The sequence below is a fragment of the Belonocnema kinseyi genome, chromosome 9 (assembly GCF_010883055.1).
Source record: "Belonocnema kinseyi isolate 2016_QV_RU_SX_M_011 chromosome 9, B_treatae_v1, whole genome shotgun sequence".
Lineage (NCBI taxonomy): Eukaryota > Metazoa > Arthropoda > Insecta > Hymenoptera > Cynipidae > Belonocnema > Belonocnema kinseyi.
In genome coordinates this window covers 52,092,099-52,117,267 of record NC_046665.1, presented here as the reverse complement: position 1 = coordinate 52,117,267, position 25,169 = coordinate 52,092,099, and the positions used below count along the sequence as shown (strand labels likewise).

The 25,169-nt window shown below is 28.3% G+C and overlaps 1 protein-coding gene across 1 annotated transcript; it reads left to right on the top strand.

Moving 5' to 3' along the window:
* Positions 1-469: 469 nt before the first annotated feature.
* LOC117180118 (innexin inx1) lies at positions 470-25,169 on the top strand. Its single transcript, XM_033372457.1, has 4 exons — positions 470-1,457; positions 17,486-17,593; positions 20,734-20,889; positions 24,227-25,169. The coding sequence occupies exons 1-4, from the start codon at positions 1,209-1,211 to the stop codon at positions 24,803-24,805; spliced, it is 1,092 nt and encodes a 363-aa protein (XP_033228348.1). The 5' UTR covers positions 470-1,208; the 3' UTR covers positions 24,806-25,169.

The following is a 25,169-nucleotide window of genomic DNA, read 5'->3' as shown; positions in this document are numbered from 1 at the left end:
CTATAATCGTACTAACTCTACTCATTCTCGATAGTCTCAGTGCTTTTAAAAATGCTCTGCACTGAAATATCTTTTTCTTTTAATCCGTCTTAAAAAAAAACACCGGAATTCAAGACTCTTTTTCGAGCAGAAAACCGAGTTGCACGAAGGAAGAAACTATCAATTAACGGTGGGTAAGGCAGCAGCAGGGAACAGGGAACTCGGCACGTAGCGTAGCATCAGCTCGAGGAAGGAGAGAAAAAAAGATGAAGAGAGAAAAAAAGACGAAGAGAGAAAAAAAAGAGAGAGAGAGCGAGAGTGAGAGAAAGGCGAACAGAGAGAGAGAGAGTGAGCAGACCATGACCAGACCACGAGCAGGCTGTAGATTGTAGCGCAGTGGGGGTAGAGTCCCCCCTTTTCACCCTCCTTTCCTGCCCCCCACACAAACCCACTGCCACTTCTCGTCAGTTACCGCCGAAGAGACTGGCACGTAAGTACGTATACACGCCGACACAATTCGGACCCAGTTAAAACCACCCTCACAAGGGTGAAAAAACCAGATAGAAAAGGGTTAAAAAAGAGGAAGAGGAAAAATTTTGGACTCCAACCTTGGCTTGGCGCGCTTTTTAGACTTTTTAGAAGGGTATTCGTGCTGAACAATCCCCCCTAAGGGGGCGACCTACCCCTCTCTATTCCAGCCTACCCCCTCCCTTGGGAAAAGGACCTTAAGACTCTCAAGAGGGACGAAGTAGTAGAGGAAGAACTGATCTGGAAATCTCCCGAATTGAACTTGATCAGCGTTCCGTGAGGGAAAAGGAAAAGGGGCTGCAGGACGGAAAAGAGAGGGAAAAAGAGAAAAGGAGTGGGAGAAGGAGGGGAAAGAGGGGGAAGGTCTCAGAGCGAGAGAGAAACCGCCGCGTGGACAGCTGTATAGCCGGTTCTCGTTCTCGTCCACTCGTAGCTACTTTTTCGTGACAGATGAGATCGCACGGGAGTTGAATCCGAGCGCCTGGCGGCGTTCGATGCCGATTGTGAAAAATACGAAAAGAGGAGTGCAATTTTGATAAAAACCTAGTGATAATCCCGAAAGAATTTTTCAAATCCGCGAATAAGATAAGAAGTTGCGAAAATTAAGAGACTGAAAAAAGCGCGCGAAAAAACAAAATTTCGTTAGTGGAGCGAAATTGTTTCTATTTTTTGTGAAGTGATAATAACAAACAGCAGCAATCATGTATAAATTGTTCGGAGATTTGCAGTCGTACTTCAAGTATCATGAAATTACGACGGACTCTATGGTGTTTCGGCTGCATAATCAGTTTACGGCCGCTTTACTCTTCACGTGTTCCATGATCATTTCAGCGAACCAGTATGTTGGGAATCCAATTTCTTGCATTGTGCAGGGACTTCCGACGCATCCGATTAACACCTACTGCTGGATTACGTCCACATTCACGATGCCGGATGCCTTTAATCGGCGGGTAAGTGTCGACCTGAGAAGATTGATACAAAAATGTTGTATGTTGTAAAAAAATCCTTTTTCTTGTCTAGAATGATAAATGTTAGTACTGGAATAACATTGATAAGTTGATGAGAAAAGAGAATGTTTGAGAATGTTGCTGAGTTTTGGTGTGAATGAGAACCGCTGATATTTCTGCGATTGTACCTAGGAAAAAAGAAACAATTGAACTATTGTTTTAGTGAATCGGTTTTTTCTAAGAAAGCGGATTGAAAGATCTGCTGAATCGGAATGAGAAATGATTGCAATCTGCTACCCCCGATTCAGACGTAAATGGCAGAAACTCCAATCTAAGATCATTATTTTTTGGTTTTCTTGAATCGGTTCGAAATTTTTAAGATTATTATTATTTCACGTAAAATTTGTAAATCAACGAGCGAGTGAAACAAATTGTATAAAAGAGTGTCAGGTTCTGTTTGGTACTGGGTGGGGGGGGGGGTTATCAGGCTATGAGCCGGATGATGGCGCAGGGGGGGTAATACAGATTATGATGTCACACGTGGAAAACATTAATGTGAATAACGATTTTTTTTAATTCATGGAAAAATGAGAATTAGTGATTTTATTTTACAAGTAAAGAATCTGTATACGGATACGCTCCTTTCCCTGTTCCCCTCTTTACCCCTTTTTAAAGAATTGCCCTTTTTATCTTTTTTTCAAGAAGCTTCAACTGTTTTTTTAACTTAATTTAAAACTTAATTTGGAAAGTTTATTATTATATTTTCGGTTAAGGTGTCATGTTTTTTGTTGAAAATTTAATTATTTAGTTAAAAATGCAATTGGTTTGCTGAAAATTTAACAATTTTGTTAGAGATCTATCATTTTTTATTGAAAAGTCTGATGTTTAGTTCTAAATTCTTTCTTTTTAGGTTCTAAATTCAACCATTTAGGTAGAAAATTGAACTATTTGACTGAAAACGAACCTTTTTTGTTAAAAATTCATATTTTCGGGTTAAAAATTCAACTTTTTTTGTCAGAAGATCCGCTTTTTTTTATTAATAATGTAACTGCTTGGTTAGTCATAATTTTGTTTTGGTGAAGGATTCAGCTGCTTCGTTGAAAATTATCTTTGATTGAAATGAAACTATTTTGTTTAAAAATTAGTTGCTTTTGTTGTTAAAAATTACTTTTTTTACTGATAATTTAATCAGTTAAGTTAAAGATTCAGCATATAATTTGAAAGTTCATCGTTTTGGATGAAAATGTCATTTTTCTTTTGCAAATACATTTTTTTATTGTTGAAAATGATTTGTTTTTACTGAAAAGTTGGCCTTTGGTCGAAAATGTAACTCTTTCGTTGACATTTGATCTTTTTCTGTAGAAAATTCATCTATTTGGTTAAAAATTAATTATTTTGGTGTAAAAATCGGCTGAGAAATCTTTTTTGGTTTGAAAATTCATCTCTTTCAGTAGATGTTTAATTTTCTTTAGTTTAAAATGCTACTGTTTAGTTCTTTATACATTTGAATCAGTAAAATTGCTTACAAAAATCAATCCGTGAGTGAATTCTAACTATGAATCAGTCATTTTTTAGTGATAAATCAGTAAAACTTACTAATTTATCAGTGAAAACAATGGATCCATATCCATAAGTAAATCACAAAATTGTCATTGGTAAAAAATTTAAGTTTTAAATGTACAGATTTGAAAATTAATCAATTTTGGTTGGCATTCAAGTGTTTTCTTGAAAATGCTACTTTTTAATTGAATTCAACTGTTTGAACTACTTAGTTAAAAATTAATTTTTTCCAGTGGATAAGCAAGCTATGTTTTAATCCAAGATTCCTGTTACCGACATGTTACCGATATCAAGACCATGCCACAGCTCAAGTGTTTCGTGTCCGTGCTAAGTTTCTAGAGTGTTACCAATGACGTCATAAAATTATATTGCGCAATTGTGAGAGACGAATATTGGCGTACATAACTTCAAGATTATATTTTGAATTTTTGATTTATCCTTGAATTTTCTACTGCATCATATAGTTATATATGAGAAAGAAAAGGAAAAATCAAAATATAACCGTAAAATTGTTTACGCATTTTCTTTTCTCATAATTGCGCAATATTTTGTGAGGTGCTCGGCAACCTTCTAGACACTTAAGCATGGACACGATCCACTTGAACTGTGGAATGGTCTTGATGTTGGTAACAGGAATTTCAGACTTGAAACCCCTTTAATTATCTACTTATTCTCATTTTGAATAAATATAAATCATAGTCGTGAAATAGATAGTTAACTAATAAATTAAATCTTAAATTCTAAATCGTAATGAATATGTTGCTGTCGGAAATGCCTAATTAAAATTAAAGATTCACTAGGTAGAGTAAATACATAATCTTTTGAAAATTGAAACGTTGTTCACAGTTGTTAAAGTGAATGAAAACGAGAAAAATAAACAATTAGTGTTTCTCATTTTGGGTGAAAAAGAATCAGCATGTATGACCAATCAATACGCATAGATACGCTAAATGAGTCAATGACATTTTTTTTTTAATGAAGATTATTTAGCTTTTCATCTCTAAAAATCTCGAAATTGAAAAACGATTATAATATTTAAAATTAATGGCGTCAACTTATATTTTAAAAAGTGTAAAATCTACATTATTTGAGAAAGTTTATTGTCTTCCTTCAGATAATGAAGAGAAGTTGGATAAAGAAGATGCATACGAAAAATATAGAATTTATTTTTATTTTAAATGTTTAGAAAATATTGATAATTGGAATTAATTTATTAGTTTATGGGGTTTTAAGGCTTATACTCTCTAAACCTGAATCAGGGAGAAATAAGTTCTTATTCGTTCTACGATCAAGCGGCCATATTGGATTGGTGAGGTTAGAGTTCGGTTTTCAAAGAGAATGATTTTTAAAATGTCTTTGGTTACTGTACATTTTTCAAGTTTCAAAAATTAATTGTAAACAATTACATTTAATTGATGTAAAATATAAATGAATTTGATTTGTAGGATATGAGTAAAAAAGTAAGCATAAAATTAATGTTTACATACGGAACTCGTAAACTTCATATAGTTACTTTGCACTGACCTTACGCAATTTAATGAACCAGAACAGTTTTACCCTCCTCGTTCATCATTTACATAATTAAGACGAGGAATAAGAAATTTCAACTATTTCTGGTTGTAAGTTATGTATTTTGTTCAGAATTTTACTATTCAGTTAAAAATTCTATTTGGTTGAAAATTTAATTATTTGTATGAAAATTCTACTATTTGTCGAAAATTCAACTGTTTTTTTTTAGTCGTCTTCTAGAAAATTCAATTATTTGGTTGGAAATGTAACTATTTTTGGTTGAAGTTCATTCTTTTTGATACTTGTTGTTAATTTTTTCTGTCTACTGATCATATCAATATTCACTTAAATGTATTATTATTTATTATTTAGTTTATTTAAACTTTTTCTTTTTTGTTTGAAAATTCGACCATTTAGTTAGAAATTAAAAAAATTGATTAAAAATATAACTAATTTGTTGAAAATTTAATTATTTTGGTGGAAGTTTAACCATTTTCTTAAAAACCCATCTTTTAACAAATTGAAGTTGAAAAATCATATCTTCGGGCATTGAAACTTGAACTGTTTTATAGGAGATTTGCCTTTTTGGCCTAACAATTCTAAAATTTTATTGACATTTTTTTCAAATACTACGGTTAAAAATTAATTTGTTTAAGTTTCATCTCTTTGGTTGAAAATGTAACTATTTTATTGAAAGTTACAAAAAATACTGAACTGATAATTTATTTTATTTCTGGTTGATGATTGATATTTTTTAGTTTAAAAAACAAATATTTGGTTAAAAGTTCAATTGTTTTATAGAAATTTGGTCTTTTTGGCTTAAACATTTAACTATTTGGTTGACTTTTTTTCCTTTTTGTACTGAAAAATCTTCTTTGGTTGAAAATTCAACTCTTTTGTTAATTTGGTTAAAACAGTTTTTTAAATTTTTTCAATTGTAAATTGTTAACTTTTATATGTGATACTTGCAAATAAATACAATAAATTTTAACATTTGTTTCGTAAGAATGGATTGCAACAAAAAATTTACTAAAATTGTGTCTAAAAGTTTAAAAGTCTAATAAATAATATTAATGGTAGAAACCAGCGATTAATAATTATAATAATAATACAAATATTTGTTTATAAATAATTATAAAAAAATTCATATTAACTCAATTTATCCTTGAAAAATCGGAATTTTATTCACTCCTGGAAAGAAAACAGAATATGCACAAGGCTGTACAATCTAAACTGGCTTTCCATGCATCGAAATTTCTACAGAAAGCGGAATGTTATGCCTCATTCCTCAGCGTGGAGAACGAGAAAAGATCAAATGGAGACTCCATTTTAGATTTTAGAATGCGAGCAAGGTGAACGATGAACTAGAGATATGGTTGAAAGAAAAATATTTTTTGACTTTACCAAAACTATTTAAAATCAAAAGAAATGTATTTAATTAAAAATAAGTTCTTTTTTTTTCCTTTTGTAAGTTTAAATAAAAATGTAATTAATATCATCTTATTTATTGCGGTAAGCTCAAGATACTAAAATCCTCAGTCAACATTTTATTTAATTATTTTTTAGTTTATATTTTTTTCGTTTTTACAAATTTGATTCTACAAAATAGTTCAATTTTTATCTATTAAAATTGTGTAGTTAAATTTTTACATATGGGCATTAATTTTTAATAAAAAAAACGATTTTTCTACAAAAAGAGTGAATTTTCAACAAAATAATTAATATTTCAGTAAAAAAAAACTTCTAGACAAAATAAAACGAATTTCCAACAAAATACTGGAATCCTCAACTATAACAGATTAATTTTCATTTTTAACATTATTAACCATAGAATCAATTTCCTTTTTTTACAAAAAAGTCGAATATTAGGCCTGAAAATGTGAATTTTCTACAAAAAAGTTAATTTTCAACTGAAATAGATAAACTTTTCACCACACTGTTGCATTTTTAAACAAAAAAGATTAAATGGCTTCAAAAGGTGATGCATTTTCAAACCAAAAAATGAACCTTCAATTAAATAGTTAAATTTTCAATATAATTTTTTTTAGTATAGTAGAAAACAAAATTTTAATAAAATTGCCGAATTAAACAAAATACTTGAATTTTCAACAAAATAATTCAGTTTTGAATCAAATAATAATATTTTCAAATAGAAAATACGAATTCTTAAAGGAAACTTTAACAGTAGATTTTTCAACCGAGAAGAATAAATTTCAAACGAAAAATAGATAAATTTTCTTGTTAGGTTCTATTATTTCAGTTCGCATTTACGTGTTAAAATGAGCAAAAGGAGAAAGACTGCGATAAATGGAATTTTTATAATTCATAGAGTAAAGAATAATATAAACATTGAAGTTCAATTTTAATACTTGGAAACTTTTATGATACTATTTTATCATTATTTTTAAATATTTCTTATGCTATTTACACTATTGTTGGTCTCTGAAGTGACCCCGAGGCATGTGTTTTGTTGCTTTTTCAAGTTATTATATTTTTGATTTGCAATTGTAATATAGTTCAGAAAAATTAATATTTGAAAGATGTTATTACCATTTAAAGATTTTACCGTCAGAACTTTGAAAATTTTTAATTAATATCAATTTCGCCGTTGAAATGATTACTTCGGACAAAAAGTTTTTGAAGAACAAGAAAAAATTTACCTCTTCCAGGATATGAACCGGGAACGCCACTATCAATGAGTGCATGAGTGGAGCGTTAATAAATGACGCCACCCAGGCCTCAGTAGATCAGAGGAGATGAGATAAATTTTTTCTTGTTTTCCAACAATTATTTGTCCGAAATAATCGTGTTAACATCAAAATTTGTATTAATTAATAATTCATTAGTTATTCATTTTTTGTATTTTAATTTCTACTTTCAGTGTGACTTGCTGATTATTTTTAGAAAATTGTTATTATTGTTTATTATTTAATTTTGTCTTTTAATTTTGCTAATTATTTTATTTAACAAAGCTCTAGAGATGGGAACTTCTACAGTCTAAATATCATAAACAATCTTCGTATGTAGATGTTAAAGAATAGATTTCACGATAGGTCGTGTAAATTTCAATATTCTTTGCAGGTAATGTTGCGTCATACTTTCAAGTCTCTAGTCACGGACTGGTTTTGATGAATAATAAAAAGAAGCAGCAGTTTTACGATTTATAGTTCAATGTACATTTAGATCGGAATATAGAAAAAAAGACTGGTTTTTAATAGACAGATTAGCTTCACGGAAAATTCTTTTGCGAGGGATTTAAATAAATCATTTAAAGACGAATCCATAGAATTAAATTTACACTCAAAAATATTTGTTTCAATCGAATAAATTCTTTCTTTGATTACAGATATTCGATTGCTTGAAACAAATATTTGTTCAGTTAAAAAAAAAACTTATTTGATTCAAACACATCATTCTTTAATTTAAACAAATTTGATTTGAATCAAACAGATTCAGATCAGGTTCAAATTAAAACATACAATTCCTTATCATTCATGTACAAATTTTGAAATTTTAACCAAATTGTTATATTCTCAACCAAAGGATGAATTTTGAACCAAGAACAATAATTTTCTAATTAAAAAGACAAATTTACAACAAAATATATCAACATTTTTAACTAAAATGATAATACCTTCAACAAAATAATGAATTTCCAACAAATTAGATTAACTTTGAAGGAATTACTTAAATTTTCAAGCCAGTGAGCCAAATTTTTTATAAAACATTTAATTTTCTATCAAAGAGATGAATTTCCAACCAAGAAGATCAATTTTCAACTAAGGAAGGCTACTTTCGACAAGACACGTGAATACTTCCAACTAAAATGATGAATCTTCAATCACAAAAATTAATTTTCAACAAAGCAGCACAACTTTTAACCAAGTAGTTGAATTTGCAAACCAAAAAGCCAAATTTTCTACAAAAAATTGACATTTTTAACGAAATATTTGAACTTTCAAGGTAAAGAACGAATTCTTAACGAAAAAGTTTGAATTCTTAACAAAAAAGTTGGATTCTCAACGAAGAAGACTTTTTAACAAAATTATTGAATTAAAAAAAAGAACTTTTCAATCAAAGAATGTAAGCAAAAATATGAATTCTGAAGAAAAAATGCAAAATTCGAAACTTCATGCAAAAAATATTTTTATTTAAAAATTAAAAACAGTTGAAGTAATTCCCCTCACAAAAAATTGATTTTTTAATAAAACAGTTAAATTAGCATCCAAAATAGATCATTTTCAATCATACAGTTGCATTTCAACTAAAAAAGTTTAAATATATACCAATAGAATTGAATTTTCAAATCAAGAAGACCCAATGAAGACAAAAATATTTCAAAGAAGAATATTTACAAAATAGTTGACCTTTCAAATAAAAAATATTTTTTAGTCAAGAAAGACAAAGAATGTAAATCACATTGTTGAATTTTTGAACCAGAGACGAAAAAAGATTAATTCTCATCAAAAAATTTAATATGGGACTTATCTTTTCTTCTAATTCAGAAAATAGTAAAAGCCAAGATGTCCTTCCTTCGAGCTCCATAAAAATGTTAAAAATCAAAATCAAACTTCCGCTTCCTAGTCAGAAAAAATTTAATCCAAAATTTCTTCCTATTCATTTCGATAAAAATCACAAAAATCCAAAAAAATGTCCATCTTCGAGTTCATAAAGAAATTAAAATCGAAATTTCTTCCCCTCCAACTCAATAAAAATATTGAAAATGAAAATTAGCCTCGAATTCAGAACAAAGTTTAAAGGAAAGATGAATTTTCAACCAAGTGGTAAAATTTTCAAATAAAAAAGATTAAACTTCAACCGAAAACAGTTAGATTTTCAATAAAATAGTTAAATTTGAATAAGTCGGTTTTTTTAAACAGTAATTTTTATGTTTGTATATTACTTTTATTTGGCCCTTTGAATCTGAAAAATGCCCTTTTCTAGATAAAATTGAGATTTGGATTAAAATCATATTAATTACAAAAGAACGTCAATTAATATTTGCATAGTTTTCTTGTTCTTTTTATTGTGTTCAAGTTTCTACTTAATCATATCAAGTATTGTGCTACACTCTACAGAGTTCGTACAAAACACAAAACATGTTACCAAGAATCAAGAGGATCAAGATTAAGAATTGAATTTTAAATGAAAAATCGTGCATGCATTCTAAATGTCCAAGATTAGCCAGCAGAGTCTATAAATATAAAATATAAATAATAATATATAAATAATAAAACAAGTTTCTGAAATGGGTTTAAGAAAAGGAAAAAGATTAATTCCTTCACCATCTGGCATGAGTGCCGGCATAAAGTTTTTATAAAGATCACTTTTCGAAGAACTACTTATTTCAGAAGAAACTGCAAACTCACAAGGTCATTACTTAGAAACGTCCTAAAAAAAGTGATAAAAATGTTACAATCTCCTCTCTCACAAAAAATTAGTCAACCTCTGAGAGACCCTTATTATATAGATGGATCTTTTCTCTAATGATTTCAATTTTACGATTATTAATCACAGGTTTAATAAATACAGGCAGGGTGCAAAACTTAATTTTCAAAATTACCTAAACATTCCCTGATTTTTCCATGAACAATTTTTTTTCCTGGCAGCTCTATTATTAGGTAGTACTTAAAATTTTAACTTTCAAATCTCATTCTTCTTGACTTATATTCCAGGGAGGCTGGAAAAACTCACTTTTAAAATGATAAACAAAAATTTAATGTAGTTGATATTTCAAAAACAAAAAATAATTAATTTGAAAGAAAATAGTTCAATTTTCAACAATTACTTCAATTTTAAATAAAATAGTTTAATTTTTAACCAAATAGTTCAATTTAGATCGTAACAAGATTAATTAAACAAAAAAAACGGGAAAAGTTAAATTTTCAGTGCACTTTAAGTTAAAGATTAATTTTCTTTAAAAAAGTTGTATTTTTAACCTAAAAATATGGATTTTCAATAAAACTTTTCATTTTCAACCAAGCAGTTGTATTTCTGACCAAAAAAGAATTTTCATCTAAATAGATCAATTTTCAAACAAAAACGGTAAAGTTACATTTTAAGTTTCAACAAATTAAATTTAAAAAAACGAATTATTAACCAAACAAATTTACCTTAAAAAAATTCAACAAAGGAATTCAACTTTTATGAAATACGCCTGTTGGGTAGCTATGGCAGCGCCGCCAATTTGGAACTATTGGAAATAAATTTGGATTTGAATTCAATTTTAACAAGAAATCTTATAGTAAATAACTAATTTTAGACCTTAATATAATATTATTTAATCAAATGAATTGATATTTACAGCTCTTTTTCATTAACATTGCTCTAATAACTTTGAGATACCCAATAATTTGCGTGTCTGATATCCTACAGGCGTATTAGTTGAATCTTCAATTTTAAAAGATCAATTTGAAATAAAATAGTTCATCTATTAAGCAAAGACATACATATTCAACTATAGTTATGAATATTCAATTGCAGTAGTCGAATTTCCAGGTCAAAAATTAATTTCCTGCGAAAATAAAAACTGATTTTCTACCAAAAAAAACATGAATTTGAATATAGTAAATAGTGTCAACATTTTTTTCTAAATAGTGTTAAAATAATGTGATAAAATTTTTGAAGTAATAAAAATTGTCTTCAGTATTTATTTAAAATCTTATTATTTAATCTATGAAAATTCCTATTTATTTATCGCATGCATGAAAGTCTTTCCTCTTTTTCTAATTTTTCCACTTAATTTCATTATGTTCCGTTGAAAAGGCTACTGTTTTGTTGAATTTTTTATTTATTGAAAGTGCAACTATTTTTTTGTACATTAGTCTTTTTGGTTATAAACTCATCTCATTTTCGGATCAATTTAACAGGTTTTTATAAAATTCGTATTTTTATTTTGAAAATTGAACAGTTTGATAGAAAATTTAACTGTTTGGTTGAAAACTTATGCATTTTTTTTTAAATGCGTCTTTTTGGGTATAAAATCAATTTTTAAAATAAAAACTCAAAATTTTGGTTAGAAATTAATCTATTTTAGTTGAGAATTCAAGTATTTTGTTAAAAATTCATCTTTGTTGAATAAATCCAACTCTTTTTTTATTTGAAATTAAACTATTTTTTTTGTACAAATATCAAGTATTAAATTTTTTGTTTCAAATTCATCTTTCTAGGTTGAAAATTTAACTTTTTGGTTGAAAGTTGAACTATTTTCTTAAAAGTTTTCCTTTTCTTTTGTTCAAGATTCACAATTTTAGTTCAAAATCCGTTTTGTTTTTTCTTAAAAATTATTTTTTTAAACTGAAAATTTCACAATTTTCTTAAAAATTTAATTAATCAGTTGTAAATGAACTTTTTTGTTGAAACAATGTGGCATGTAATTCAACATTTTTTGTACAAAATTAAACTACTTTTTATAAAATTCATTTTATGATTGAAAATTAATTCTCCTTAATAAAATTTTGGTTAACTTTACTTCCACTGTTAATATTTTTTTGAAAATGTATGTAATTTGTTAGAAATTCGTCCTTTTTGTAGATAATTAATTTTCTTGGAGGAAAATATAACTATATTTGGTTGAACATTGATTTATTTCGATTCTAATTCGTCTTTCCTGGTAGAAAATTAATTTTCTCGATTTAGAATTTTACATTTTGGTTAAAAAATTATGTATTTCTGTGAGGATTCATCTTTTTGGTAGAAAATGTATATAACTGGTTGAAAATTCAACTGCTATGTTAAGGTACACAGTTCAAAATTGCAGACATACAAAACAATTTTCCAGTAAAAATATAGTGGCAACAGCGGTACCTTCTGAGAAAATATTTTCTTTAAATTAAAAATGTACGCTCGCAAATAAAAATCTAAAATTGAAAATGTTTAAAATAAAAGATTTTGGAATTACGTATTGTGAACTGATTGATATTCTAATCGAAAATGATAACAATTCAATTAATTATTTTAAAAAGTGTTGAAATCGAACTTAGACAGATTTTCTTTCTAAAAATCACTTTCATTTCCCGGGGTTTCTCGGTCTCAAAAAATTCCCGGTCAAACAGCCACCCTGTAATTCTATAAAATGTAACTTTAGAATTTATTATCGATCACCTATAATTTTAGATCCATTCTAGGAACAAGCTTCTCTGGTTGTAGATGTAGAGGCATTGTTCTAGAAAAAATATAGAACACTTGAGTTTTAATTATCATACCTGCTAATTGCAAAGAAATCTATGAAATGTTTATTCGAATTACAAGAGATATTCACTGCATTATAATGTTAGGGAAATACTATATTTTATTCCTTGAAAAAAGGCTTTTTGTTTTGTAAAAGGGGAGAGGCATTTCCTTCCTTTTATTTGCAGTTCTTCCTTACCCGTTGTTTCCTGTTCCTATGGATTTCCGCTGGCTGTACAGTGGCGGAGCCCAATACTTTTACATGTGAAAAATTGTTCATGGTAGAGTTTAATTACGCAATTTGTAAAACTATTTAAATTTCTGATAAAGTGGTTATTAACAGTAATGTAATCCTAAAATAAATAGTGGCCTACGGCGGTACTTTCCATAAGAAAATCCAACTATATTTTTGGTTCGGAATTCATCTCGTTTGGTTACAAATGCTATTATCTTGTTGACAATCTAATTATTTCGTTGAAAATGCAACTATATGGTTAAAGAGCAATCTTTTTCATCAGAAATTCAACTGCTTTGTTAAAAATTAATTTTTTTAGTTGAAAGTTCATGTCTGGTTGAAAATTTAATTATTTTTATGAAAATTAGTTTCATGTTTTGATGAAAATACATTTTTTAAATTGACAATTAAACTATCAAAAATTTAACTATTTGGGTAAAAATATACCTTTTTTACTTGAAAATTAAAATTTTTTGATACAAATTCACGTGCCTTAATGTAAATTCGTCTTTCTTGTCAGAAATTTAATCTTCTCGGTTGAAAATGTATCCTATTTGTAAAAAATGCAATTTTTTATTGAAATAACAACTATTACATGCTTTCTTGAGAATTCATCTTTTTGGTTGAAAAGTTGATTATTTGACTAAAAATAGAACTACTTCGTAAAAAAAATTTAATGAGGGATTCTAAATTATAGTTGAAAATTCAACTACTATTAGCTTTTAAATTAACTTTTATATTAAAAATTCGATTCATTGATCGAAAATTCATCTTTTTGAGCAGAAAATGAATTTTGTTTGTTGAAAATTGAACTTTTTGGTTGCGAACTCAACTATCCTGTTAAAAATTATCTTTCTTGATTAAAAATTATCTTTGCTAAAAATCCCTCTTTTTTTATTTAAAAGTCTACTATTTTCTGAAACATTCGACTTTTTAACTTTTATCTTCAAAATTCAACTGTTTTCTAAAAAAATGGTATTTTTTCCTTATTTAATGAAAATTTATCTTCATTGGTTTAAAAGTAACTTCTAACTTAAAAATTCAACTGTTAACAAAAATTTCTTTTTGGTTGAACATTTTACTATTTGGTTAAATCTTCAAATATTTGTTGGAAAACTCGTCCATTTTTCTGGAAAGTTTATCTATTTTAGTATTTAGTTAAAATTTTTGGTTATACTTTTTCTGTTTTTGTTGAAAATTCATCTCTTTGGATATAAAATCTTTTGTGGTTAAAAACTCAACTACTTTGTTGAAATTGTTATATATTTCGTCTTGAAATCTTAGGAATTTGAAATGTTTCGTATTTATTTCAGTATGTTACTTACGCATAAATTTTTTAAAAAGAATTTATAAGCTTAAAAAGCTGTAACTGAAAAATATTCCATCTATATGACACTTAGAACGCAATTATGCACCGATTTTATATTTTTTTGAACAATTCAGGACTACAATTTTCAGGAAATCATAAGAGTAGATTTTTAATTTTTTTGTTTATTTAATTTTTATTTTTATGCAAACAGTGAAAAAAGTTTCGATTTTTTTCAATTTCATTTTTTATCTTCTAGACTCAATTTTTCTTATACTTCTCATTCCTTGGATTTAATGCACAGGGGCATAAGAAAGATAAAAAATTGTTAACATGCAAAGTTAATTGTTATAAACAAATTGTATTAACTAATACTCGACATTAGGGGTTATTCGTCTCAACGTACAGTGAAACTCTTCTATAGCGCCGATTTTGGGGTTGACGGCGGGTGGGAACTAACTCATTATAGCCCGCTCCGCTTTTGTTTGTTCACGCTTCACTACCTCGCCTGAGTGACAGCCGCAGATCCCGCGCACCCCGCGCAGAAAATGTTACACCAACATGCGGCGAGGCGTCAATTTTCGGAAGGTCTATAGAAGGGAGGAAGAGCTATTGAAGAGTTTTACTGTATATTTTTGCTCTGAAATCGCTTGATTTCATGGTTAGGATGATACTTGAGCATTAAAATTTAAGATTAAATGTTATTTTTTTTTATTTTATAAACAAATTATATAAACAAATGCACATTTTGGCCGTTTTTAGGAGAAAAGAAACCTTTTTTTCTTCCTACCTTGTTGCAATTATATTGGCAATGATGTTTTCGGAAGAAATTTTTGCCACTCATCAATATTTGTTTATTTTATAAACAAATGCTCATTTTTTGGTGTTTTCAAGCGAAAAGAAATAGTTTTTTTCTTCTGGCGTTGCTCAAATTATATTGCCAATGATGTTTTCTGGAAAATTGTGCAAACTATTATTATTTGTATAGCAATCTTTCTAGGGCTTGGATTAGGACGGTGATTTATTAATTAGAAACACCTACTTTCGATATATCTAAATTTAATGAAATAATTAAGATAGTAGTACATATAAGTCGGTGGCGGTTATCGATTGCGAACTGAGATCTTTAATCTCCTTAAGCCTTTCGACCTCTCCTCCCTGACCTCTCGTACCTACCTCTACTTACTTCCTTTTTAGCGATTTTAAGCGAAAAAAACCGTTTTTTCTTCTGTCATTGCTAAAATTATATTGCTAATAACGTTTTCTCGACTATACTATTGGTTATTAATTTTTGCAAAAAATAAAATCGTTGAAAAGAGATTAGCTATTTATCGGCAAACTGAAATCAGTATTTATTAAACAAGTCTCACATTCTGCTAAAGTGAGACGGCCCAAATAAACCTTGACTTAAAACAAAGAGCTGGTATTACATCTGTTTTCAAATCATTTGCCATGTGCAGAATTCTATAGCAATTATTCGGATTCTAAAGACTTGCAGGCCTCGGACTCACTTTAGAGATAAACAATCTCGTAAAGAATAGTGTCATAACATTTTTCAATTCCTCTCTTTCTCAGTTTTCCACTTAAATTCGAACTGAATTATTATAATGTTGAAATTTGAAATTAAAATAAAAACATTATTTTTAATGATGAAAGTTGAACTTACGAAATATAATTATTTAAAACCTTTTTAAATTTAATTTGTTCTTGCTGTCGCTTCTTACCCATTTTTTGAAAAATTGATGAATTTTTATAAATTATCAGTTATTTTTTCGGGAAAAACATTCTCTACAGCTCTGTTTCCAATTTTGAAAGTAAAGTTTTCTATGGTTGAAATTATTCAAAGATTTTTTTTAAGGCAGCATTTTTTAAACAAGTAACTATATTTGAAGATTATCTATTTATTTTCAAAGTTGAAAACAGTAGAGCGCTTAAAATCGATTTTGTCTCATTTTTATCTAATTAGCCCCTACCTGTATATAAAACTTTTTTTTGTGTTGATATCGCTAATAACATGAGGCATTTGAAGGTTTTGCGGCGAGTATAGCATTCCTAATTTAAACGATCAATATCTTTACATTTATAATTTACCTATTTTTTCTGAAAAATTCAACACTCAAAAATTGAATTGTTAAACAATTTAGACAAACTCTAACAATATCATGTTAGGAAATATTCGTTAGTAAAATATTATGTATTCGTTGCTTAAAAAATATGACAGATTTTGAATTGGAGGTATTAAAAAATAAATAAATTGAATATCCTTCGCCAACTCTTATTTTTTCTAAAATGAAAAAATCGGAACTTTTCTTCGAGAGAAAAATAAAATCAAAAAATGTTCTTTTTATTTTAAAATAAAAAGATGGCTTGTTTTTTAAATACTTTAAGTTTTTAAAATTCAAAAATAAACATTAGGGACGTGAATGTCCGTCTCGCGCGTGTTCATTTTATTTAAGTTTTTATTTTTTTAGATACATTTATTGAATCATTTTAACTTACTTTATATCCAAGGAATTTCAAAGGACTTCCAGTTATTTTAACTGATTTTACGATTTCAAGGTATTTAAAGGAATTTATAGAGAACTGTAGAGCATAAATTACATTTTATTTCAAGGGGTTTCTACGAATTTCCACAATTTGAGACATATGAAGGACAAAACAAAATTTCAAAGGATTAAATAATTTTTAAGTTATTTTTTAAAGATTTCAAAGAACTTCAAAAGATTATTTTTCAAAAATTTGTATTTTATTTCAAACAAAAAACAAGACATTGTAACAAAATAGTTGAATCCATGCATTTTTTACCAGACAAATAAATTTTGAACTAAAAAAAAAAAATACTTTTTCAAACAAAAGTGGAATAATTATGTTTTTAGTTGAAAACATTAATTTTCGACCAAAAATGAAATGAATTGAAAAAAGGTAAATATATTCAACCAGAGAGCTGCATTTTCAACAAAAAATTTAATTTTCAACCAAATAGTAGACTTTTTAATCAAACTAAACAAATTTCAAACCAAAATATAATAGTAGACTTTTTAAATAAAAAAATTCACTTTTAACAAACAATAGTTGGATTTTCTTATTCAGTTCTATTAATTCAATTATCAATTAAGCGGAAAAATTATAAAGAGGAAAAATATCTCTAGCAATCACCCTAGGTGAAGAGCTTCACAAAGTCATCATCACACAAAAATATGCAAACTGACCGATGCTTTAAATTAATTTGAATGATTTTCTTCTTTTTTTTAGGAAGGAATCGACGTCGCACATCCAGGAGTAGCCAACGACTATGGAAATGAGAACGCCAAGAAATATTACACATACTATCAGTGGGTCTGCTTCGCCCTATTCTTCCAGGTAAGAACACCAAGTACTCTTTATCATAATTATTTTTTTTGCACGTGCGACGCGACGCCTCGTCGTGTATTATTACGCTTCGTCAGTAGAACTTCATCTGGAGATCCATCAGAACAAGCCTGTATGTCTCTTCATATCGTATATATAGCTTCATATCTCTCTTTTTTTATATCTAAATATGACTATATACCTACACTATATCATATATCGGACTATCTGTTACACTGTCTCCTGTGAGGTCTGCGCCTTTTTAGTAATTAATTAAAATGCTGCATTCTTTCTTGCGAAATTCAATCTACATCAGTGATTTATTATCAGTTCTGTGAACTTTGATGCAAGTCGGCGGTTTAGTAAATTCTCTTTAAAATCGCAATTTTTAGGTATCATTTTGAAGATAATTTCAGAGCACCCAATTTTAAATTTGCAGTTGATAAGAAGAATATTATACTGGGAATCCCATTTAAGTCGTTCCTCTTTTTAGGCCATCCCCCTTTTTCAGCTTAAATTTGAAAAATCCATTAAAACACCTAAGATCGAGAATTTAGACTCAATTTTTTGTAGATTTTGAGAGGAAAAATTTATTTATTGTATTTAAATATTGGCATTGAAAACTTAATTTTATTTTTATTTTTTTAATTAATTTATAATTTGATACTGAAATCTTGCTCGGTTGAAAATTCAACTACTTGGTGTAAAACTAATTTGTGAAACTACTTTGTTAAAAAAGTAGCTCAACTTCGTTAATTAAAAAATAAATATTTTTGGTTAAAGATTCACCATTTTAGTAGAAATTTAACCATATAGTTAAGAATTCATCTATTTTGTTGAAAGAGTAATATTTTTACTTTAAATATCTAAGAGATTCAAAGCGTTTCAATTTTATTTTAATATTAACTAATTTAAATTAAACTAACTAAACAATTTAATTTTAAATAATTTACAGCCCTATTGTCCTGAAATCTCCTTATTTTCCCTGTTTAAGAGGACTTTTGCCTGTGAAGCTTGTGACCTCTATAAATTTTCAACCTGAAAATATTAATTTTGAACAAAAAGGTTTATTTTGAACCAAATATTTGACTTTTCAATAAAAAATGTCAACAAATATTAAAATTTTTAACCAAACTGCTAAACTTTCAATCAAAGTGTTAAATTTTCAAGCCAAAAAAATGAATGTTCTATAAAACTTTTTTTTTTAACCCAAAAGGTGAATTTTTAACAACAAAAAAATCGGATTTTGAACTCGAAGAAGGAGAAATTTTCAACAAAATAGTTCAGTTTTAAACCAAAGAGATGAACCTGGAACAAATTAATATTTTTCAGTAAAGAAAGAAACAAAATTTCAACCATATTGTTGAATTTTCAAGCAAAAAAGAGGACGCTTCTACAGAACAGTTAAATTTTCAACACAAAATTTATTTTCAACCAAATAGTGGAGTTTTCTACAAAAATAGTTGAATTTCCAATAAAATAGGTACGTTTTCTACCAAATAGATGAATTTTCAAACTAAAATGATAAATCTGACAAAAAATTAATATTCTCCTAAAATAGTTTAATTTTTAGGAATTTTTTGCAAAACAGTTGAATTTTCATCAGAGTAGCTCGACTTTGAATAAAATCTTTGAATTTTGTACCAAATTATTAAATTTTCAAGCCCAGCCGGCGAATTTTCAACAAAAATTTAATTTTCAATCTAAAAATGTCAATTTTCATCAAAAAAGTTAATTTTGAACTAAAAAATGTATTCCTATCAAATTCATTAAATTTTAAATCAAATACATGAATCTGCAACCAAGAAAAATTTTGTCATTCGAAAAAGAAAAAAAAAATCAATCAAATTGTGAAATTTGCAAGCTAGAAATAAGAATTTTCCTGAAAAAAGTTGAATTTAAACCAAAAAGGGTGACATTTTATCAAAATTGTTAAATTTTAAACAAATTAATTACATTTTAAATAAAAAATATCTGGATCTTCTTGTTTGGTTTTATTATTCCAGTTTGCATTTAAGTGGGAAAATGAGAAAAAGGAGAAAAGAATATAGCGTAAATTAGGGCCCTCTAATACAGCATAATTAATTAGGAATTGATTGTTATATGGCATATTTTTACGTATTAGCAAATTGCGTGTTTGAGAAAAATTGTATTTTTATAATATTCTTATTTTCGTGAATAAGAATTTTTTAATTCTCTTTTTTACACTATAATTTTTTTAGCTGACATTAAAAAAAGAATTTGAACATTTAATAGCTCCTAAATGATAACAATACATTAGAAAGAAATTTAAATCATAAAGGAAACAAAAACAGAAACAGTAGATTTTTTAACCTTTAACTGTCACACGGGGTGCAGGCTACCCCCGCCAAGTAAACTCGCATTCTAAACACTTAAATAATTTTTATTCTATTTGTTTTTCTAATACTTAATTTATTTTTCTTTAATTTGAATGGCAGTTGTGTTATGCCAGGGAGGTGTGGCAGTTAAGGGGTAAATAGCAATTTTGGTAATTTTGTAATTATTCCTTTTTAGCTTCCTTAGAAGAATACTTTGAACAATTCAGAGCTGTTTTTTGAAAATAATACACTAATGAAATATTATGAGTAAGAAATCAAAAAGCATCTACTGATAAAAATACATTTAAAAACATTCAAACATGAACCTTTTTTAAATTCTGTTTTTTTTTTTAAATCTATTTTTGAATGTTTGATCTTCTTGATTCTGATATATGTTTATCAGTAGAAAGTACTGAAGCGTTCAGGTATTACAAAGCTAGCTAAAAAAAATTTAACACAAAACTGACTGCAGAACTTTCTAAAGAAAAGGTGCTACCGTTAGCAGTTAGAGGACACTTTGGTTCCTTATTGATGATATAAGCAGTTTTTAATAATAAATTAAATCCTCTTTTAATCCTCATTTTCGAAACAAAAATTCCCTTTTTTACCTAAAATTGACCGCTGAGTATAAGCTTTTTATTTTAATAACTGTACTTTATAAAATGTCAAGTTAATTATTTTTAACTAGCAACCATGACTTTAAGCTTATGTTTCAGGCAGAATATTTTTTCCTAGATTTTTTTATAATCCTTAATTCCCTAAATTCTGAAAATTCTTTAGTATTTTTTTACATTTTAAATATTTTCTTTGCAGGCAGTGCTGTGTTATCTGCCGCACTATCTTTGGAAAATATGGGAAGGTGGCTTAATAAATATGTTGGTTATGGGCATGAACCATGGCCTCGAACAAGAAGACACAATAACGAAGAAAAAAGGCATTTTGATGAACTACTTGATCACTCATATAAAGGTGAGTCTCTCTGTTCACTGTTATTAAAAAATCCCAATGTAATTTTCTTTCATCCACGCTTCGAAACCAGAACTTGATTCATCAAATTATTATAATTGTACACCTATCCAATTCTAACTACAATATAATATTCACTATTAGTCCTTTTTTTCTGAGTTTTTTTCTTAAAGCTGTTTCACTGATCGTTTATGAGAGATATATGCGGATGATTCAATTTATGGAATATTTTTCTGAGATAACCTTCGCTAGACGAGGATGGAATTTGAAAAATTCTCTTAATACAATACAGTCTTGCGAAATCTTTATCGAGAATTTAAATATGAAATAATTGCGGTTTCGTAATCGATAAGGATATATTTCTGCTCAAATGTTGATTATTTATAATAATGGAAACATTTTTTTTACGAATTAGTTTTATGGCAAAATTGGTTTTATATTTAATTATTTTTTATGTAAAATATTGAAAAAATATGCTTTTCTATAATCTTCTAGATTGGACATTCATTTTAAATGTGCATTTGTTAATTTAATCGAATTTTTATATATTTATACTTAAGATTTTTTATCAAATTAGAATTTAAACAGCATATATTTTTATTTTAGAAATCTTCTTAAATTCACTGAGATTATTTGAAATCACTTAAAATACCGGAAATATTTTTAAGTCCACTGAACTTTAATGATATCACCAGTTTTTTGTTTAGTAGTCCCTTCTTATTTCTGGAAATCACAGTAGAAACTTTAAACGTCATCCAACAATATTTTGGACACTTTAGAAGTTTTTTTTAAAGATCATGGAGCCTTTAATTTTTTAATATCCCTTCAAATCTCATCAAATCTATACTATAAAGGTTTCTTGTAATCTCAAGGAATCGTTTACTATTTTTTTTTAAATCTTTTATGAACCCTGAAATCTATCTAAATCCCTAAGCGAAAATTTCTTAGGGTTATTGGAAATCTGTCGAAAGTCCCAAAAACTATTCTTTAACCCCTGAAAATACAGTGAAATATCTTAAGAAAATATTATATTATTTAAAATGTTTTAAAATTCCTAAAAAATTTGCATATTTCGAAGAATTTTAAAAGACTTCAGAAATATTGCAGAAAGATTTCAAATATTTCAAAAGTTTTAGAAATATTTAAAAAAATTGCACAAAGATGTCAACCAAAAATTTCAAAGATTACAAAATGTTTTTAACGAGTTCAAAAGGTTTAAAATATTTCAGAAAGATTAAAAAATATTTCAAGGACTTTAAAAAGAATATAACAAATTTCACGAATGCGTGTACGTCAGATTTCAAAAATTTAAAAAGATTTCAAATATCTAAAAATATTTTAAAGGTTTCAAAGGCTTCCAAAAAACTTCACAAAGATTTTTAATATTTAAAAAGATGTAAAAACATTTCAACTATTTGAAAAACTTCAAAAGATTTAGAAAATTTTTAAACACTTTTCAGAGATTTCAAGGATTTCTAAGATTTTACAAAAATATCAAAGATTACAAAAGATCTCACAAAGTTTTCAATGATCTCACAAAGATTTGAGAAAATTTCAAGATTTCAAATGAGTTAACACAGATTTCACAAAGATTTCAAAATGTTTCAAAAGATTTTAGAAGATTTAAAAATATTTCAAGAGTTTCAAAGATTTCACAAAGATTCAAAAACTTTCAAAAGATGTCAAAGATTCAAAAATATTTCAAAGACTTCAAAGGGTTCAGGAAAACTCTGCGAAGATTTCAAATATTTAAACAGATTTTAAAAGATTTTAGAAAATTTTAAAATACTTTATAGAGGCTTCAAGGATTTCTAAAATTTTACAAAGGTATTAGAAATTACAAAAGATTTCACAAAGCTTTCAATGATCTAACAAGATTTCGAGTGTTCCAAATATTTCAAAAGATTTTACAAAGATTTCAAAAGATTTTAGAAGATTTTGAAAGATTTCACAAGGATTTCAAGATATACAAAAATTTGAAACGGTTCCCAAAGCCTTAACAAATATTTCATATATTACCAGAGATTTCAAGACGTTTAATCAAAATTTCAAAATATTTCATAAACATTTCAAGGATTTCCAAGATTTTAAATGGTGCACAAAGACTTCAAAAAAGAATTCACACAGATTTCAACAATTACTAGAGATTTCACAATGATTCAAAAGATTTCATAAAAATTCAAAAGATTTCAGAAAGGCATTTTACATCAGATTTCGAAGATTCCAAAGGTGTCAAACAATTTCAAAATGTTTTAAAAGATTTCAAACGATTTGAATAGATTTAACAAAGATTTCAAATATTTCACAATGATTTCAGAGGATTTTACAAATATTTTAAAATATTTCATAGATTTCGAACGTATCCCAAAGAATTCACAAAGTTTTTTGGAAAATATTTCAAGATAGTTCACAAAGGCGTTGTACTTCAAATCCAAATATTTCAAAAATTTTCATTACGATTTCACAAAGATTTCGCAAAGATTTCAAAGATTACGCAAGGATTCTTTAAAAAAATCATAAAGACGTGTAATCAGATTTCAAAAGATTTCAGAAGGATTCCAAATTTTTTAGAATATTTAAAAAGATTTCAGAAAGGGTTTGGTACATCAGATTTCAAGAGATCTCAAAATATATAAATAATTTTAAAGGTTTTTAAAATTAAGTACCTAAAAATTGGTAAGTGACTTGCAAATTTAATTTTGAAGTTCGACACAATCAGTTTGGGTTGAGTGAAAATAAAGAAAAAGCCATGCCACTATTTTATTTGCTAAAAAGGGAACCTAGAGAAACTTGATTTTTTGACCTGGAAAACTTGGAAAAGATCATACCAAATTTTCACCTACAAAACCTTTTTTTGATCGGACAATATTTTCTGTTCGTTTTTTGTATTTGTAAATTACAATGCACGGATGGGCAACTTGTGCAGGGTATTAAAATTCAATCAGAATAAAGAGTTTACCGGATATCCTGGGTAAACCTATAATTTAAAGTGTAAAAGATTCCTCGACTTAAAATGTCCTCTCTAAAAAAAATCCTTAATTTAAAAAGGAAAAATAAAAATAAAATAAAAAATAACTTTGACGAACTTTAATTGGTTAAATGGTTCCATTAAGCACCACTGAACCTCGTGAATTCCTCCAAGTGGTCCCATTTCTGCAATAATGAGTTCAAGGAAAGTCATCCCAGAAGCGAAGCGTGGAGTCAAGGAGAAGGGTTCAGAAAGAGCCGACTATCGTAAACTCTAAACTCTAAAGTCTAAAGGAAAGAGCGGATGTCGCTCGAGTCCAATTCGGGTTCATTGAATCCAATTCCCCCTAATTTGTCGATTTATTATTTCCAGAGGCACAACTCATACGCCTATCGCTACTTCGTCTGCGAGGTCCTCTGTCTGGTGAACATCATCACCCAACTCTACCTGATGGACCTCTTCTTCGACGGCGAGTTCCTCAAATACGGCTGGAGTGTCCTGAACATATCAGATGCGCCCCAGGAAAAGAGAATCGACCCCATGGTCTACGTCTTTCCCCGAGTCACCAAGTGCATCTTCCACAAATACGGAGCCTCGGGAACAATCCAGAAACACGACTCGCTCTGCATCCTGCCGCTCAACATTGTCAACGAGAAGACCTACATCTTCATCTGGTTCTGGTTTATGCTCCTGACAGTTTTGCTGGTCGGATTGCTGACCTACCGAGCGGCGATCATTTTCGCTCCCGTCATCAGACCGCGACTGCTCCAGCTGTCATCCAGGCTGCTCCCAATCGAAACGTGTCAGAGCATCAACAAGAAAATTGACCTGGGCGATTGGTGGATCCTCTATACCTTGTCTGCCAACATGGACTCGCTGGTTTACCGAGACCTGCTGCAGGAGCTCGCGAAAAAAATGGGAGATTCCATCTCCCAACCAGTGAGTCCTTAGGACAACTCTGCTTCTTCATCATCTTTGGGAAGAAAAGTGGAGAAGCAGTAGGAAGATTTTTTTTTAGCAAATATACAGCTTCTCGATCGTCCTCGATCCATTTTGAACGGAAGCGATGCACTATTGTTTAAAGAGAGAAATTTATATGAAGATTGATGGCTCCATGTTGAAAAAAAGGGTTTCCGAGTGCAGGTTTAAAAGTCTAACAGTGTGGTGTTGGTTCTGTGAAAGAAGCATTTTGAGTTTTGAGTTGTGCTCTCGTTTTTATTATAATATATAGGCAGCAAAGCGCGGAGATGTTTTTTTATTGATACTCTCTGGGTTATATTTAAAATTATTCTGAATACACCTGCATTCCTTTTTT

Excerpts from the sequence above, each read along its gene's own strand:
- LOC117180118 (XM_033372457.1), top strand. The coding sequence starts at position 1,209 with ATGTATAAATTGTTCGGAGATTTGCAGTCGTACTTCAAGTATCATGAA. Across the intron at positions 1,458-17,485 it reads CGGATGCCTTTAATCGGCGG|GAAGGAATCGACGTCGCACA; the intron begins GTAAGTGTCGAC and ends TCTTTTTTTTAG. Across the intron at positions 17,594-20,733 it reads GCTTCGCCCTATTCTTCCAG|GCAGTGCTGTGTTATCTGCC; the intron begins GTAAGAACACCA and ends TTTTCTTTGCAG.